The sequence below is a fragment of the Prinia subflava genome, chromosome 12 (genome assembly GCF_021018805.1).
Source record: "Prinia subflava isolate CZ2003 ecotype Zambia chromosome 12, Cam_Psub_1.2, whole genome shotgun sequence".
In the NCBI taxonomy this organism is placed as follows: domain Eukaryota; kingdom Metazoa; phylum Chordata; class Aves; order Passeriformes; family Cisticolidae; genus Prinia; species Prinia subflava.
This window is the reverse complement of record NC_086258.1, coordinates 8,356,897-8,372,587: the sequence shown is the minus strand read 5'-3', so window position 1 is coordinate 8,372,587 and position 15,691 is coordinate 8,356,897. Positions and strand designations below refer to the sequence as shown.

General features: G+C 55.4%; 1 protein-coding gene across 1 annotated transcript in view; it reads right to left on the bottom strand.

The window, feature by feature from the left end:
* Positions 1–8,976, bottom strand: part of OLFM1 (olfactomedin 1) — a 32,790-nt gene extending 23,814 nt beyond the window's left edge. Inside the window, exon 1 of the mRNA XM_063409518.1 lies at positions 8,404–8,976. Within this exon, the coding sequence (XP_063265588.1) occupies positions 8,404–8,469 (66 nt within the window). The 5' untranslated portion in view covers positions 8,470–8,976. The remainder of the gene's footprint in view (positions 1–8,403) is intronic.
* Positions 8,977–15,691: the final 6,715 nt, after the last annotated feature.

Below are 15,691 nucleotides of genomic sequence, written 5' to 3'. Positions count from 1 at the left end.
CCTCACCAGGACCTTGTCCCTCGCTGGGGACGTGCCCTTGGTGTGGGATCGTCCCAGCACAGCAGCCTGGGCAGAGGGAGCAGGACAGGACAGCCCAGAGGAGCTGTCCCTGCAGGGACACCTGGCAGCTCTCTGAAATAAAGCACATTTAGCTGTTCCAGCAGGTGGAGAAATCGAGATGAGTTTGAGCAGGAGCTGATGCCGGGTGGGATCCTGTGCCTGTGACAAACCTGTGGCACAGCAGGGCACTGCCAGCTGAAATCCCATCCCTTCCCTCGCTTCCCTCCATCCATGTCCCCCTTCTCAGCTCCAATCCCTGCTGGAATCAGCAAGGAAACCCTGCTGCCCTCTGAATCCCACGGTCCTGCTTTGGGAATACATAAACTGCCCCCACTCCATGGAATCAGCTTTTCCCATCCTAGAAAAGAATGAGAAACTAAAGGAGAAAAGCATCCACACCCCTTCCCACCCCTGCTGCGGGGTGGGGTCAGCACCCAGCAGCTGCTTCAGGCTGGGGGGGCAGGAAGAGCTTCCTCAGGGAAAAATAAATCCTTGGATGGCTCCCACCTTCCAGGAGGAATCCCAGCTCCCTGCTCCTCTGCTGTGCTCAGCACTGTGGCAGCCCAGGCCTTGATTGCTCCTCTGATTTCCCATCACACCAAACACCCCAGTGCTGCACTTCAACCCTCCCAGCCTTCATTCGGGGAGTTTGCCTGTGAAGTTCATCCCTCACATTTGTCTGCCCCAGACACACACCTGGGAATCAGCCCTTCAGTATTTAAATGGGGGTGAGGATCTCTCCTGTGCTTTGTTCTGAATAAAAATCTCTTGCCTTGACCAGGATCCCACCTGGGCTAAAACCTCATTCCCAGCAGTGCACGCAGGTGGTTCCATCCACATTTCCTGGCAATGCTTGGCCGTGATTAAAGCTCCTCCAGACAGGGCCAGCAGAGCACGGGGAGGGAGCAGCAGCCACAGGTCCCTGCCAAGGGAGGGGGGCATTGCTGGGAATCTTTTCCCAGGGTTTGAGCAGGGGGAGGGAGGCAGAACTGCTCTGTTTCCCTGGAGAAAACCCCTCCCTGTCAGCTGAAAGAGGAGCTGTGCCTGTAAAAATGGGGAGAAAGAGAAATCCTGGGGGATTTATTTCCTTTTTCCCTTTTTTTCTTTCCTCTTCCCCTTTCCTCTTCCCCTTTCCTCTTCCCCTTTCCTCTTCCCCTTTCCTCTTCCCCTTTCCTCTTCCCCTTTCCTCTTCCCCTTTCCTCTTCCCCTTTTCTCTTCCCCTTTCCTCTTTCTTCTTTGCTTTCAGTGTTTATGAAAGAACCAAAACCAGCCCTTTTAGGGGAATTTTTTTTTGTTGCTCCCAAAATTTGAGGGAGTTAAGGAGGGGCCATCAAAATGTCCTTCCAGACCTTTTTAGGGAATTCTTCATGTGTTAATAATCTGCCAGGAGCAGGGAGGGTCACAACCCTTCCCCAAGGCACGACCATGGAAGCTGAACCCACCCTGGCTGCCCCAAAGCAGAGATTGATGGAAAAAGAGGCTCCCAGGAGTGGCTGTTTCCTTTTTTAGGGGTGCAGAGTGAGGAACTGGGGGTTGCTGGTGTGTGAGAAGGTGAATCCAGCAGGACAGTGGCTTCTGTCACTCGGTGCCTGACACAGGGGACGTGCAAGCACAGAACCTCTGCCCCAGCCTCCTCCTCTGCCTGGCTTTAAAAACCCAGCATGGCAAAAAAAATCAATAAACTGACCAAAAATCCAATGAATTCCATGTGAGAGACCTGCCTTTCCTCATGCTGGAGCACAAGACAGAAACCAGCATGAAACCAGTAAGGAAGAAACTCTGGTGCCCCTGACCTGATGGCATTTCCTGATGGGGCTGTCCAGAGCACAGCTGGAAACTGCTCCTTAAAAAACAACCTTTCCACCACCACATCTGCAGGAAGCCCTGAGCTGGTGGAGCTCACCCTTCTCCTGGTCACTTTGAGGTCTCTGCACAAGAAAATCCTCCTGTGTCCCCTCCCACGAGAGCAGGGGGTGCCCCAAAAAAAGAGGAGTTCCAGGACTGCCCCCTCCATTCCCCTCCCGCTGCCAGCAGCGAGCAAACAGCAGGCAAAGAACCTCTCTAGGAACAAAAGATCCTTTTTTTCTTTTCCCTTTTTTTTTTTTTCTTTCTTTCATTTTTTTTTCTCTCGCACTCAAACATTCCGAGCAGAGAAAGAGCAGGAGATAAAAGCAGAGAACGGGGTCTTCCAAAATAGCTGCTGGCTGGAAAATTCCGCTGCAGGGGAGGGATGAGCAGAGCGGAGCGGAGGAGCGCACGGAGGGTCGCGGTGTGCGAGCGGGGACAGCTCCCGGGTGGCAGCGGGCGGGACACGGCGGTCACTGTCTCCCTCTCCTGGCTGGCTCCAGAAGAGGTGCCCGAATTCCTCCTGCTCCCAAATTCTGCCGGGGGTGCTGTCCAGGGGACCCCGAGCTCGGTGGGGGCTGTTCTGAACAGCACCCGCCGGGGTCTGGACAGCCCCAAATCTCTTTGGGGACACCTCAGGTGACACCCCGGGAGGGCGATGCCAGCTGAGCTGGCTGTGCCGTCAGCCCAGTGCCCTTCCCAGGGCTGGCAGCTCCTGGCCTGGCAGCTCAGGAATTCTGCTGGGAACTCTGTGGGGTGTGGGACAGCCCAAATCCTGCTCCTTCCTGCTCCTCTGGGGTGTGGGACAGCCCAAATCCTGCTCCTTCCACCTCCTCTGGGGTGTGGGACAGCCCAAATCCTGCTCCTTCCACCTCCTCTGGGGTGTGGGACAGCCCAAATCCTGCTCCTTCCTGCCCCTCTGGGGTGTGGGACAGCCCAAATCCTGCTCCTTCCACCTCCTCTGGGTGTGGGACAGCCCAAATCCTGCTCCTTCCACCTCCTCTGGGTGTGGGACAGCTCAAATCCTGCTCCTTCCACCTCCTCTGGGGTGTGGGACAGCCCAAATCCTGCTCCTTCCTGCCCCTCTGGGGTGTGGGACAGCCCAAATCCTGCTCCTTCCACCTCCTCTGGGGTGTGGGACAGCCCAAATCCTGCTCCTTCCTGCCCCTCTGGGGTGTGGGACAGCCCAAATCCTGCTCCTTCCAGCTCCTCCTCTCTCTCCTGGGGATCTGAGGGATGGGATGGACACTTCTGGGTCTGTCTTCTGTGGAAGGACCCGGCTCTGGAATTTCAGGGATCCTCCTGAAAAGCTTGGATTGAGATTTCCCTCCCTCCTGCAGCTGCTGGAGGGGCTCTGAACTGACCCTTCGGAGGCTTTGCTGCCTCCAGTGACTGTGGGGAGGAGAGAACCCCCCAAAATCCCCCAAACCCCCCAAAACCAGGCTGAGGGGCTGTGGCCCCTGGCACCACACAGCTCCTGTGGCTGCTGGGAGATGCTGGGGACACAGAGGTGCCAGCCCAGCCCAGCTCTGAGCCCACCCTGACCCACTCTGTGCCCTCTGCTTTCCACCCAGCACCTCAGAGCCACACAGGGAGAGGCCTGCACCCTGCTCTGGGCAGGAGGAGGAGGTTTCTCATCCCTCTCTCAATAACCCTTCACCCCTTCCCTTGCATTCCTCAGTCCGAGGTATCCAAAATCCCCACAGCCCTTCCTGGGCAGCCACACCCTCCCTTTGGGAGGGAACAAACCCTTTGTACCCATCCCCTCCTGCTGCCTTTGCCACGGGGCACCTGCCACTGCAAGAAATGGGACCGAGTCTCCCTCGGTTTTGGGTCACAATTCCAAATATCCCGAGTTTTTTGCCTGGTTTTTGTCACATTTTTGCTGTCACCACTTGCAGAAATCTCACTCCAGGTGAGTGATGCTGTCACATCACAGAGCAAGTCTTCCCCTCGTTGTGGGAAGGCAGGGATGGACAGAAAATAAAAGTGAAGGGAGGAAAGAAAGGGGTGATTTAAGACCTCAAAGAGTGACCAGGATGAAGGGGATCCCTGCCAGCTCCTGGTAGAGCTCCGTGAGAAAACTGAGGCTGACTCCAGGGACAGCCACATTTTGGAATCAGGCAGCCCAAGGGTGAAAGAAAATGAGCTCCAGCTCTGGACACTCGCTGCTCCTGCTTGAAAAACACTGAAACCTCTCCTTTCCCTTGGGGGAAAGAACTCTGGTAGGAAACATCCCCTTCAGGGGGCTGCACATGTCTAAATCTGTGTTTAGCTAAAACTGCTCTTGTCATTAAGCCCAGGAGCTCCCAAGACCTGTCAGAGCCTTTGGGGCAGAGCAGAACCCCTTAAAACCAGCCCGGGTTCCTTTTTTTGGATGCTGTGGTTGGGGAGGAGGATTTTTTCCTTTTTTTGGCACATTTCCCCTGGGTCAGGCACACACCTCCAGTCCCAGGGAAGAATTTCTGTGTGTGCTGCTTTCTAACAAACACAGCTCTGCTCCTGGCCCAGGCCTGAACTGTCCCCTGTTATCCTTCCAGCATGGGGAGGGTGGGCTGGGAACAGGACTGGGTCCTGAGCAGGGAAAAAAGGGTTCATGAGAAGAGAAAAAGGGTTCTAAGCAGAGAAAAAAGGGTTCCTGAGAAGAGAAAAAGGGTTCTAAGCAGAGAAAAAAGGGTCCTTAGAAGAGAGAAAAGCTTCTAAGCATAGAAAATGGGCTCCTGAGAAGGGAAAAAGGGTCCATGAGCAGAGAAAAAGGATCCAGAGAAGAGAAAAAGGGTCTTGAGCAGGGAAAGAGGGGTCCTGAGCAGAGAAAAAGGACCCTGAGAAGAGAAAAAGGAACCCTGAGCAGGGAAAAAGGGTCAGGACTCCAGCTGAAGTCAGTCTGGAGGCTGAGAGCAGGGCTCAGCTCCAGCAGGGCAATAACAACCAACAGCCCCAGTCCCCAAAAGCAGGAAAATCAGGATTTTCAGCTGCTCTCCCCCCACATTTGGGATTTGCTGGCTCCAAGGCCCATCTCTGTGCCTCTGCTTCTCCAAACCCACCCTCCCCTGCCTGCCTGAGCCGTCCTCTCAGGTATCCCAAAAAAGCCACAGCTCCCAGCTGGGCACCCCTGGGCTGTCCCAGCCTTGTCCCCTTTTGTTCTTAGCTCCACCTCAGCACAGCAAAGGTGACACTCCCAGCTCCAGGAGCTCTCCCCACTGCCAGCCCTCCTCTGTTTAATTCCCCCTGCCAGTAATTAGTTTTGTATTACGTATGATGCTAATACTGATTACAAGGACTGATAACTCGAGCAATAAATACGAGCCAGGGCTGGAAATTACCTCTGCTCTTTATTGGTTCGAGCTGAAGTTAGCGAGACGAGACACAAATTGGTTTATGAGACAGCTGCCTCCTGTTCCAGGCTGCAGATTTGCAGCTCAATCCTGCCCCTTTCCACGTGGCAGGGGGAGGAAGAGCCTGGGCACCAAACTGGGCACTGGGGAGTTTGGGCAGAAGGGAGCTGGGCTGGGCATTGCTGAGCCCTGGCAGGGCTCTCCCTTCCCCTGCAAAAAGCCCTGACAGGGCCTCGAGGTTCTTTTAGGGGAAATTAATATAATTAATATTTTTAGGGGTTTTTTTCCTCTTGCAGAAGCCCTAAATGTTTCACACCTGCCTGCTCCAGGAAGGTGTTGCTTCCCGTGTGGTTCCCATAATTACTGGGGGAAGTGGGTGTGGGAGCACCTCTGAGGAACACCAGGAGGTTTTCACTGAAATATCGCAGCAAAAGGACAAAAGGACAGGTCAGACAGACAGACAGCATCCCAGCCCCTCTGTGCTGATCGTCCTGGCTGTCCCACAGCAGCCCCAAGCTCTGCCCTCCTGGCAGATCCTTCGAGAGCAGAACTTGGCTCTGCTCCCCTGAGGACACCAGGAGAGCTGCCCTGGGTGTCCCCAAGAGGAGGACAAGGACAGGCAGCCCCAGGAAGGGCCTGCCCAGGGCTGTGTGCCCGGCCAGGGCCAGGGGCTGCACCCCAGGGTGCCCACAGCACCTCTGGCCCCCATCCCAGCACCCCGAATGCACCCAGCCAAAAATGGGGCATTTCAGGGCTGGGTTCTGACCCCGGCAAGGCACAAAGGAACCCTGAGAGAGGAAATGCCAGAGCAGCTCTCGCTGTGGGCTCCTGCCACCCCCTCGGCCCACGGGGGATCAGGGGACAGGACAGGGAGCATTTAGGGGATTTAGGGGGAGCTACCCCCGTATCTCACACAGGTAAAGCTCCCCCACCTCAGGCAGCTCTCCAAACCCCCAGCAAAGCAGAGCTGCAGCCCTCAGCCTGTGCATCACCACCCCTGTGCCCCCAGCACCCTTCCTCCCACCCAGGGGGCACCCCAGGGTGCTGCAGCACCCACACCTTGCAAGGACAGCCCCGTGCTCACCCCTCCAGCCCCGTTTCAAAGGCAGCTCTGTGCCCGTTCCTTCCTGCCTGGTGGCCTGGCTGTCACTGCAGCGGGGACAGGAGGGGACAGCAGCACCTCCAGCATCCGCGGGGAAGCTGCTGGGATCAGAGCCTGACCTGCACCCCCTTCCCCGGCTCTGGGGTCTCTGTAGGGCCGGCAGAGGGAGGGTTCTCCCCTCCCCACAGCCCGGAGGTGCCAGCCTGGCACGGAATTCAGCGCGGCAGCTCCGAGCTGGGCGGTGCCCGCGCTGACAGGAGGGTTTGGGGATGGCACAGCAGCACAACGCCAGGGCAGCGGGGCACCTGCCCAGGTGGGCACTGCAGAGTTGAGCCAGCCCCCAGCAGGGCGGCTCAGCTAAGCCGGGCTTGAGCAGGGCTCCAAGGCAGCAGCAGGGCAGGGCGCTGTGCCCGGGGCGCGCTGGGCTCCCTGTGCCCACCCCGGTGCAAAGTTGCTGCCAAAGTTGAGGTGCTGCAGTCACAGAGGAAGCAAACAGGGGAGGCAGCAGCCAGGCAGGGCATGGCAGCAGCCCTGGTTGGTTTTTCCTTGGTTTTTCCATGGTTTTTCCTTGGAAAGCCCCCCCGGAGCAGAGCGATGCTGACAAGGCCGACCAGCGGGTGACAGCACCCCACTGCCCGGGCTGTGGCTGTGACCCCTGGGGACGCTGGAGGGGCACTGAGGCAGGTGACATCCCTGCCACCCTGCTGGCACTGTGGCCAGCGCTGGCCGTGCCCTGGTGGCCAGGACCCGCCGTGCTGGTGGTCCTGGCTCTTTGTCCAGCGCGGCGCATGCGCACGGCCCCGGCATCCTCGCACACAATGGGCTTCTCCTCGCAGCTCTGCTTCCTCCCCACCCCTCCTCATCCCCTCAGCCCATGGATTTCTCGGCTTCCCCCCCTTCCCTGCCCCGCATTCCGGGCTGCTCGGCCTCTCTGCAGCTCTCCTTGCTGGGGGGCAGTGCGAATCCTCGGAGGGTGCAAAGCCAAAAGGCTTCAGCGGCTCAAACTTCAGCAGGAGGGCAGTGACAGGGAGAGCTCTGTCACTGGGAGAAAGGGAAAAATGATCTCCATAAAGCATCCAGGATGAGAGCCCAGCTGCTAATTGCTCCTACACTAAGAAGCCTCCATTCCCCTCCTATTTATAGCTGCTTTTTCTTCCCCCTTTTATTTTTTTTTTGTGCTTCCAGGCAGTGCCACAATTAACCCCACAATCTAGAGCATCCTCTTGCAATTACTTTTTTTCTTCCTTTCCTCAGCGACTGGTGAGGAAAAAAACCACCAAAACCCCAAAAGGAAACCACCCTGCCTGCCTCTCCCCAGCCAGCCTCAAGAAGTCAAATGGAGTTTTAATTCCACTTGCAAGAGATGGGGTTTGGGTGCCTCCTTTCCTCCCCCTCACAACCCCAAGACTCACTCAGCCCAGGGGCCAGGACAGGAAAGAAAAGCAGGAAAATCCAGGCAAAAAATAAAAGCAGGAGGAGTGGAGAGAGGGGCATAAATAAGCTGCCCCTGTCTCCCACCAGGCTGTCACAGATGGAAGCACCAAGGGACATTTAAATGTCACCTAAACCCAGCACAGCTACCCCCACGCGAGGACCCGGCGGGGTGTGGGGGGTGACAAGAAGGGCCAGCACTTCCCCCCGGTCCCTGCCACCACCCGGGACAGCATTTCCCCAAAATTCACAGCATTTCCCCAAAATTCACAGCATTTCCCCAAAATTCACAGCATTCCCCCAAATTCCAGTATCCCCCAGCCCCGCACGGGGGTCCCGCAGCCCCCCCCAGCCCCGCGGGTGCGGGCAGGGGAGGTGTCCCCAACACCCCCCCATGGGGCAGCCCCTCCTCTGCCCACGCCGGGGGTACCCTGCGCCCCCCGCCCATCACCTGTGCCCAGGTGCGGCGGGCCGGGCACAGGTGATGCCCGGGGGAAGGGAGGGGCGGCGGGGCAGGTGCAGCATCTCCCGCTTCCCTCCGCTGCTCTCGAGGTTTAGCAGAAAATGGCGTTGGGGAGAAAGGGAGAGGAGGACGGGGGGGAGTGGGGGGAAAGGAAGATCTGGACCTACTTGGGTGAGTTCTGTGCCCATCAGGATGAGGAAGCAGAGGGTCAGCAGCTTGCTTGCCGGTTGCATCTCTCGCACCCCCGTTCTAGGCAGCTCGCATACAGATCACCTCCGGGCGAGCCTCCCCTGCGCCGTCCCCGAGCCTCGCTGCCTCCTCACTCCTTTATTCTTATTAATATTTTAATTTATAAAAAAAAAAATTTAAAAAAAAAAAGATGGATAACAAAACGCGATTAAAAAAAACAACAACCGAACAAAAAAAAAAAAAAAGCAAAAACCAGCCTGATTTTGCGGGTGGCTCTCAGCACCCTCGGGAAGCGATGCCAGAAATCTGCTCAGCAGAGCCTTCACTTTGCATATTTATTGGGATCCCAGTTTCTCTCCTCTGCTCTCGGTGCTGGCTGTCTGGTAATTTATTTATTTTATTTTTTTTTTTTTAATGGCTCCCCTGCTCCAAAGACATTTGCGAAGAGGAATTCAGCGGAGCACGCAGTGATTATCTCCGCTATTGCCAAAAGTTTGCCTGGAAAAGGGGGGTGATGGGGAGAGGACGGGGATTAAAAAAAAAAAAAAAAAAAAAAAAAAGAAAAAGAAAGGAATTGGTAGGGCTGGCTACTAGCAGGGAATGGCTGTGGGACAGGATGTGACATCAAGTAAGGCGGGGGAAATTTAACTAAACACGGCAAAGGGAGAGGGGGAAAAGCAGCCGCGGGAGCGAGGGTGAGGCTGCGGGGACCCCGCGGGGAGCAGGGGGTTAAAACCAGCCTTAACCCCATCCTTAATTCCCAGCCTTAACCCCATCCTTAATTCCCATCCTTAATTCCCACCCGTAATTCCCACCCGTAATTCCCATCCTTAACCCCATCCTTAATTCCCAGCCTTAACCCTATCCTTAATTCCCACCCGTAATTCCCACCCGTAATTCCCATCCTTAACCCCATCCTTGGCCCCTCCCTGCGCGCCCCCCATCTCCGGGGACCCCTCGGGGCAAGGGGGGATGCGCAGGGATCGGATCCCCCCCAAAATCACCGAGACCCCAAACCAACCCCCCCGGGAGGGCTCCGAGCTCCATCCGCTGCCAGGCTCAGCTCCCAGGGAATTGCAGGCAGCAGGAATTGTCAGAGAGGATCCTTTTGTCACGGAGCAGCCTCACCTGCCCCGGGGACCCCTCTCACCTCAGGCTCTGCCCCTCATTTCTCTCTCTCGCACCCCCCGAATGCTCCCCAAACCCCAGATCCTTCCAGCACCTCAGAAATATTCTGGAATATTTTAGATTGTGGTGCTGCAAGTGCAAAACATCACCTCCCACCCTGCTGCAGAGGTCACCTCGTGGTGATTATTTAACACCACGGCAGAAATTCCTTGTTAATTAGGAAATCCACCAGGGGATTTTTCCACCCTTGATTTCTCCGGGGTTTTTTTACCTGGAGCCCTTGGGGGTGCAGCAGGACATGGGATCCGTGGAGGGATGAGCTGGTGCTTTCCAAGTCCTGGGATCAGGGGATTCAGCAGGAACCAGGGGATTTGCAGAGTTGTGGCTGAGCCTAGTGGGGCCAAAACCCTGAGAACAAACTGGGAAAAGCTTCCTGTGTGTTTCTATCAGCAAATATTGAAGGGAAAGTTGTGCCAGTCCTCCTAGGAGGGTTTTAGCAGCTCCAGACACGGGAATCATCCCATCCCTTTCAAGTGAGGTTGGAAAAGGCAGCCCAGGGAGCAGCTGGAATGTCAGAGATCCCTCCTGAGATACTTCCCTCAGCACCTGCCTTTAAACTCAGTGCTTCAGAGCCCATAAAAGCTGAGGATTTTTTTTAAAAAAGGCATTAAACCCCTTTTGACTTTATGGAGAGGCAGCACAAAGCCAAGAGCATCAGTGGAGCACCAGGGTTTGAACACCTCCTCCTCCCCTGGCACCCCAGGAGGTGTTTGAGTACCACAGGCACCACCTTCCCCCTGGCAAGGATCACAGCAGGGCAAAAAATAACCCCAACCTCAGGGCAGGGAGGAGGAGAAGCGAGTTCTGTGTGGCTCTGGGGGTTTTTCACTGCTTAAAGCACTTCCAAACCCACCTGAGCAGCTCCTGGGCCACAGGACAGAGGCATCGCGGGCTTGGTGCAGCTCGGGAGGTGCAGCTGGAGCTCCCAGGGCTTAAAATAGATTGGAGAGAGAGGCAGAACCCAGCAACAAGAGCTGATTTCACTCAAAAAAATGTTCAACAAAGCAGCTCAACATCACCTGGAAAGTTGCTGTGCCCATGGAGGGTGATTTCAGTTTGGTTCAGGCCTCAAAGAAGAAGCCCCAGCTTGTTCTGCACAGGGAAGGCTCTGAAATGGACTTTTCCTAAGGGATCAAAGGGGAATCTCCTTTTTTTTCCCCCTCCTTTGGTTTTATACACATCCAGTTTTATCGACCTTCATGGGTTGCATGTGGGCAGAAGCAGCAGCCCTGCAATTGGTTTAATTTCTTCCTCTTTTGAAGTATTTCTGAATGAATGTCAACAGCCTCCTTACTGAACTGGAGCTCCAGAGGGGGAGGCCCTGCATGGCCCTTCCTCCAGGGAAGAGCTCCACTCCCAGGACAGAAATCAGAGAAACCACGAGAAATAAAAGGGGGAAAAGAAAAAAAAAAAAAATCAAAAAAAAAATCAAAAAAAAAAAATCACCCAGTGGGAACACAGCTCAGATCTTTTGATGCCCACAGTGTCTTCCTCAGACTTTGAAAAATACCTCCTCGAAATTTGGAAGGAGTTCAAGGTCTGGAGAACCTCTGCCCGTGGAGTGCTGCTAAAGAGGCTCCGCCTTTTTCCTGGGAAGAGGGAGGGCTGGGAGGAGGCTGCCAGGGGGAAGCTGTCTGTGCATGAGGGCTCTTTTATCTTCTTAAAAAAAATAAAAAAGGCAAAGCAAGAGTCCACAGTTTGGAGTAGAAATAAGGCCTGGATTCTTTTTTTTCCCTCAGGGGAGGATAACCAAGCTGTGGAATAACTCAGCTGAAGGAGCCATGCCCAGAGCTGAGCCCTGCTCCTCCAGACACAGAGCAGAGCTCCTGTTCCTGTGGGATGGAGGAGAGGAGGGAAAGCGCAGCTCCTGCCCATGGACGCACAGGGGAGAGAGAGGCCAGGCTGGGCTCTGCAGGTCCTGCTGTCCCCTGGAGCAGCTGCCAGAGGTGGACACAGGGATGGCAGGGGACACAGGGGACAGCAGAGGACACAGGGGCAGGGGACACAGGGGACGGCAGGGTACTGCAAGGGACACATGGGATGGCAGGGGATGGCAAGGGATGGCAGGGGACACAGGGATGGCAGGGGACACACAGGATGGCAGGGGACAGCAGGGGACACAGGGGAGGGCAGGGGACACAGGGGACAGCAGGGGAGGGCAGGGGACAGGGGATGGCAGGGGACAGCAGGGGAGGGCAGGGGACATCACGGGAGGGCAGGGATGGCAGGGGACACACAGGATGGCAGGGGACAGCAGAGGATGGCAGAGACAGGTAGGGGACATCAAGGCATGGCAGGGGACAGCAGGGGTTGGCAGGGGACACAGGGGATGGCAGAGACAGGCAGGGGACATCAGGAAAGGGCAGTGACAGACGGGGGACATCAGGGGATGGCAGGGGACATCAGGGGAGGGCAGGGGACAGCAGGGGAGGGCAGGGGACATCAGAGGAGGGCAGGGGACAGCAGGGGATGGCAGGGGACAGCAGGGGAGGGCAGGGGACAGCAGGGGATGGCAGGGGACAGCAGGGGAGGGCAGGGGACAGCAGAGGATGGCAGGGGACAGCAGGGGAGGGCAGGGGACAGCAGAGGATGGCAGGGGACAGCAGGGGAGGGCCAGGGACAGCAGGCAGCCCCCTCCTCTGTGCTGGGAACCAAAGGCACCTGCAGAGCCTCCCCCTGCTCGTCACTCCTGCACAATCCGTGACTCCAGACGGATTTTGTCTCCTCCTGGGACCCCTGCCTCGCCTGATATTTTGATGGAATTCCTTCAAGGGCTGTCCAGTGCTGAACTGCTGTTCCAGACAGCCCCAAAGCATCGATTCCTCTGTCAGCAGTGTGGCAGGGATGTCACACAGGAGAGTGGCTGTCGTGGGGCTGCAGGCTGTGTGACAGGAGCGTTTGCTGCCCCTGGGAGCTCTCATCCCATACACGGGGATGTTTTGGCAGTCTGGTCCTGGGGGACTGGGAAACGCATCCCAGGGGGATTTGGAGCTCTGTGATCTGCAGGCAGGCTCGGGGATGGACAGAGGGATGGACACGGGGATGGACACAGGGCAGGATGGACACAGGGATGGACACAGGACAGGAATGGACACAGGGATGGACACACGGATGGACACACGGATGGACACAGGACAGGAGGGACACAGGGATGGACACAGGGCAGGCTCAGGGATGGACACAGGGATGGACACAGGGTGGGATGGACACAGGGCAGGATGGACACAGGGCAGGATGGACACAGGACAGGATGGACACAGGGATGGACACAGGACAGGATGGACACAGGACAGGATGGACACAGGGATGGACACAGGGATGGACACAGGGATGGACACAGGGATGGACACAGGACAGGCTCAGGGATGGACACAGGGATGGACACAGGGATGGACACAGGACAGGATGGACACAGGGATGGACACAGGCTGTGGCTCCTGCACAGCTCCCTGTGCTGAGCTCTCTCTCAGCTCCTGGGGCTGTTTTCACCCCCAGAATCCTCCTGCCAGAGCCTCTGGTGCCTCAGCCCCTCCTGGGCTTGTCCCTGCTCACCTTCAGCACCCCAGCAGAGCCTCTGGCCACGCAGAGAGCACGGAAAAGTCGTGGATTAACTGAGGCAGGAAGGTGACAACACCCCCAGGTCCCAGAGAGAGTTGTTCGCAAGGACAGACCTGAAGTAAAGCTGCCTCAGGATCCACCCATACCCCAAAAATCAGCAATTCCAGCTGATTTCAGGTGAATTCCATGGATTTATCATCTCTTAAGACCTGATCTCTTGGTTTGGAGTCAGACAAAGCCATTTCCGTGCATTTTCACCCGGTCCCTCAGCACAGAATTCAAACTGTCCCCAAAGGGCAGAGGGGGCAGGGATGAAAAGCAAGGTTCAGACACATCTGGAAACACGGGAAGGGTTTGGGGTTTTTTGTGTTTTTTAAAGCCAACATCTCTCATTCTTTGCAGCTCTTCACCTCCCTGCTCAGGAGAGGGCTGAGGAGCACACACTGCCAGACTTCAATTCATCCACCAAAGCTTCAGGGAGAGCAGGTCAGGATCCAGGAGTGTGCACCAGGAATGGTGAAAGGAGTAACACGGGAAACGGGGAGGTGCAGAGACACAGGGAGGGAACTGGAAAACACCAGAACTGAAAGAGGGAGAAAAATCAAACCCAGTAAAGGAGGGAGAAAAACCAAACCCAGTAAAGGAGGGAGAAAAACCAAACCCAGTAAAGGAGGGAGAAAAACCAAACCCAGCTAAAGGAGGGAGAAAAACCAAACCCAACTAAAGGAGGGAGAAAAATCAAAATATTAAAAACATGACCAATAATTCCTGAATTTCCAAAAATCCCATTGGCTCAAAGGGAGGGAATTGCAGCAGCTTCTGCTGATAAAACCCCCAAGTTTGCCCTGGTTTGGGTTCAGCTTTTCTGCCACCTGCTGAGAACTTGGGAGTGAATCTCAGCCGTTCCCAGGGCCCAGACTCCAGATTGGACCATATACCCCGAAATGTTTTTATTTAATTTGCGCCCACATTATGCTGCCTGCATATGGTGGCACACACATTTCATTTTATGGAGCAGATGCTGCTTTGCTGTTGAGGATGTAAAATACTGAGTACATCAAGCATTGCTCGGGCTGGGGGAGCCGTGGTGTTTTTTAACTCTGATTAGCTTTAATTTGCAACCTGATTTCCTGAGGAAATGAAGCCCGTGACATCCCACTCTGGATGCACGCCCGTGGATGCTGGGTGTCCATTTGCTTGGCCATCATTCTCCTATATTTTATTTTTTTTCAGAGCTCCAGGGTCTGTTTCAATGGAATGAGGGAAAATCCAGTTTTCTTCCCTCCCCAAATGACTTCATGTGAGAGATTAATTTACAATACAAGTTCACGAGCCCAGGGAAATTGAGCTGAGCCAGCACTTTCCCCTAAACCACTCCTGGAAATGAAAGAGATAAGGGTGGGAAGCACCAAAAATCAGGCTGAATTCTGCTCTACCCGAGGACAAAAGCCCATCTCAGTTTTAATTAGGAGTTCATTAAAGTCCAGGAGGGATTCCAGCTTTGCTGACCTCCGTGCTTGGCTCATCCTCTGCTCCCCAGTTCACTCCACACACACCAGGCAAGCCCAAATCCCGGGATTTCACCCTGGTTCTGCCGATTTCCAGGGATCAGCAGAGCTGTGCCAGGAGCCAGCAGGGCACAGCTGGGCTGGAACAAACGCCGGGAGCAGAATTCCTGCAGCTGGTGCTGCCTGCCCTCCCCTGATGCTTCCCAGCCAAAAACCCCGGGAGGTTTTGTGCCACCCTGCAGCTGGCACAAACCGTGCCTTGTCCCTTTGATAAGGGACCAGCCGTGGTGGCATCTTCACTCCAACCATCTCCAGGGCCTGGGGCAAAATTTAGGGAAGATTTTCGTGGGTCTGTGGCAACAGGGAGCCCTGCAGGAGCTCAGCTGTGCCCACCCCGGGTGATGCCAACACCGTGCCCAGCCCCAGATTCATGAACTCTGCCGGGATCCGGTGCCAAAACCGGCCATAAACAGCACTTAGCGATGCATAATATATGAAAATGGCTCATGCTGAGCTTTTAGATGGAGAAGGGTTTTTTTTTTCCCCCTCTTAATACTATTATAACGTTCTCCTGCAGCCATGGAAGCAGCGTCATAAATATTTAAAAGGAGGTTGAAAAGACCCAGCCTGTGAGGTTTGAATATTTATGGCCACCAAACCCTTGACCTTTAGATTTAGGGTGCAGCATACATAAACCAGCCTTATTTAACTGTACACCACAGGTCGCCCGGGGATCAAATCTGAGCTGAAACCTTGGAAGCATTTCGCACTTTTGAGGTTTCTAGTGGCAAACAGGGTGCCATAAATAGGGATTTCAGCAGGGAGAGGAGGGGTGGGCAAGGCTGAGCACAGGGCTGGGACTCCCAAGGCACAAATTCCCCCCGAGCCTCGATTTTCCAGCATCTAAAGCAGAGAAAAACAGCAAAGGGATCGATGAACAAAAGCTGGTTGAGGTGGTAATGCAGAGAAAAAAATGGAATATCAGGAATAACAGGAATCACTTGGGTTTGGG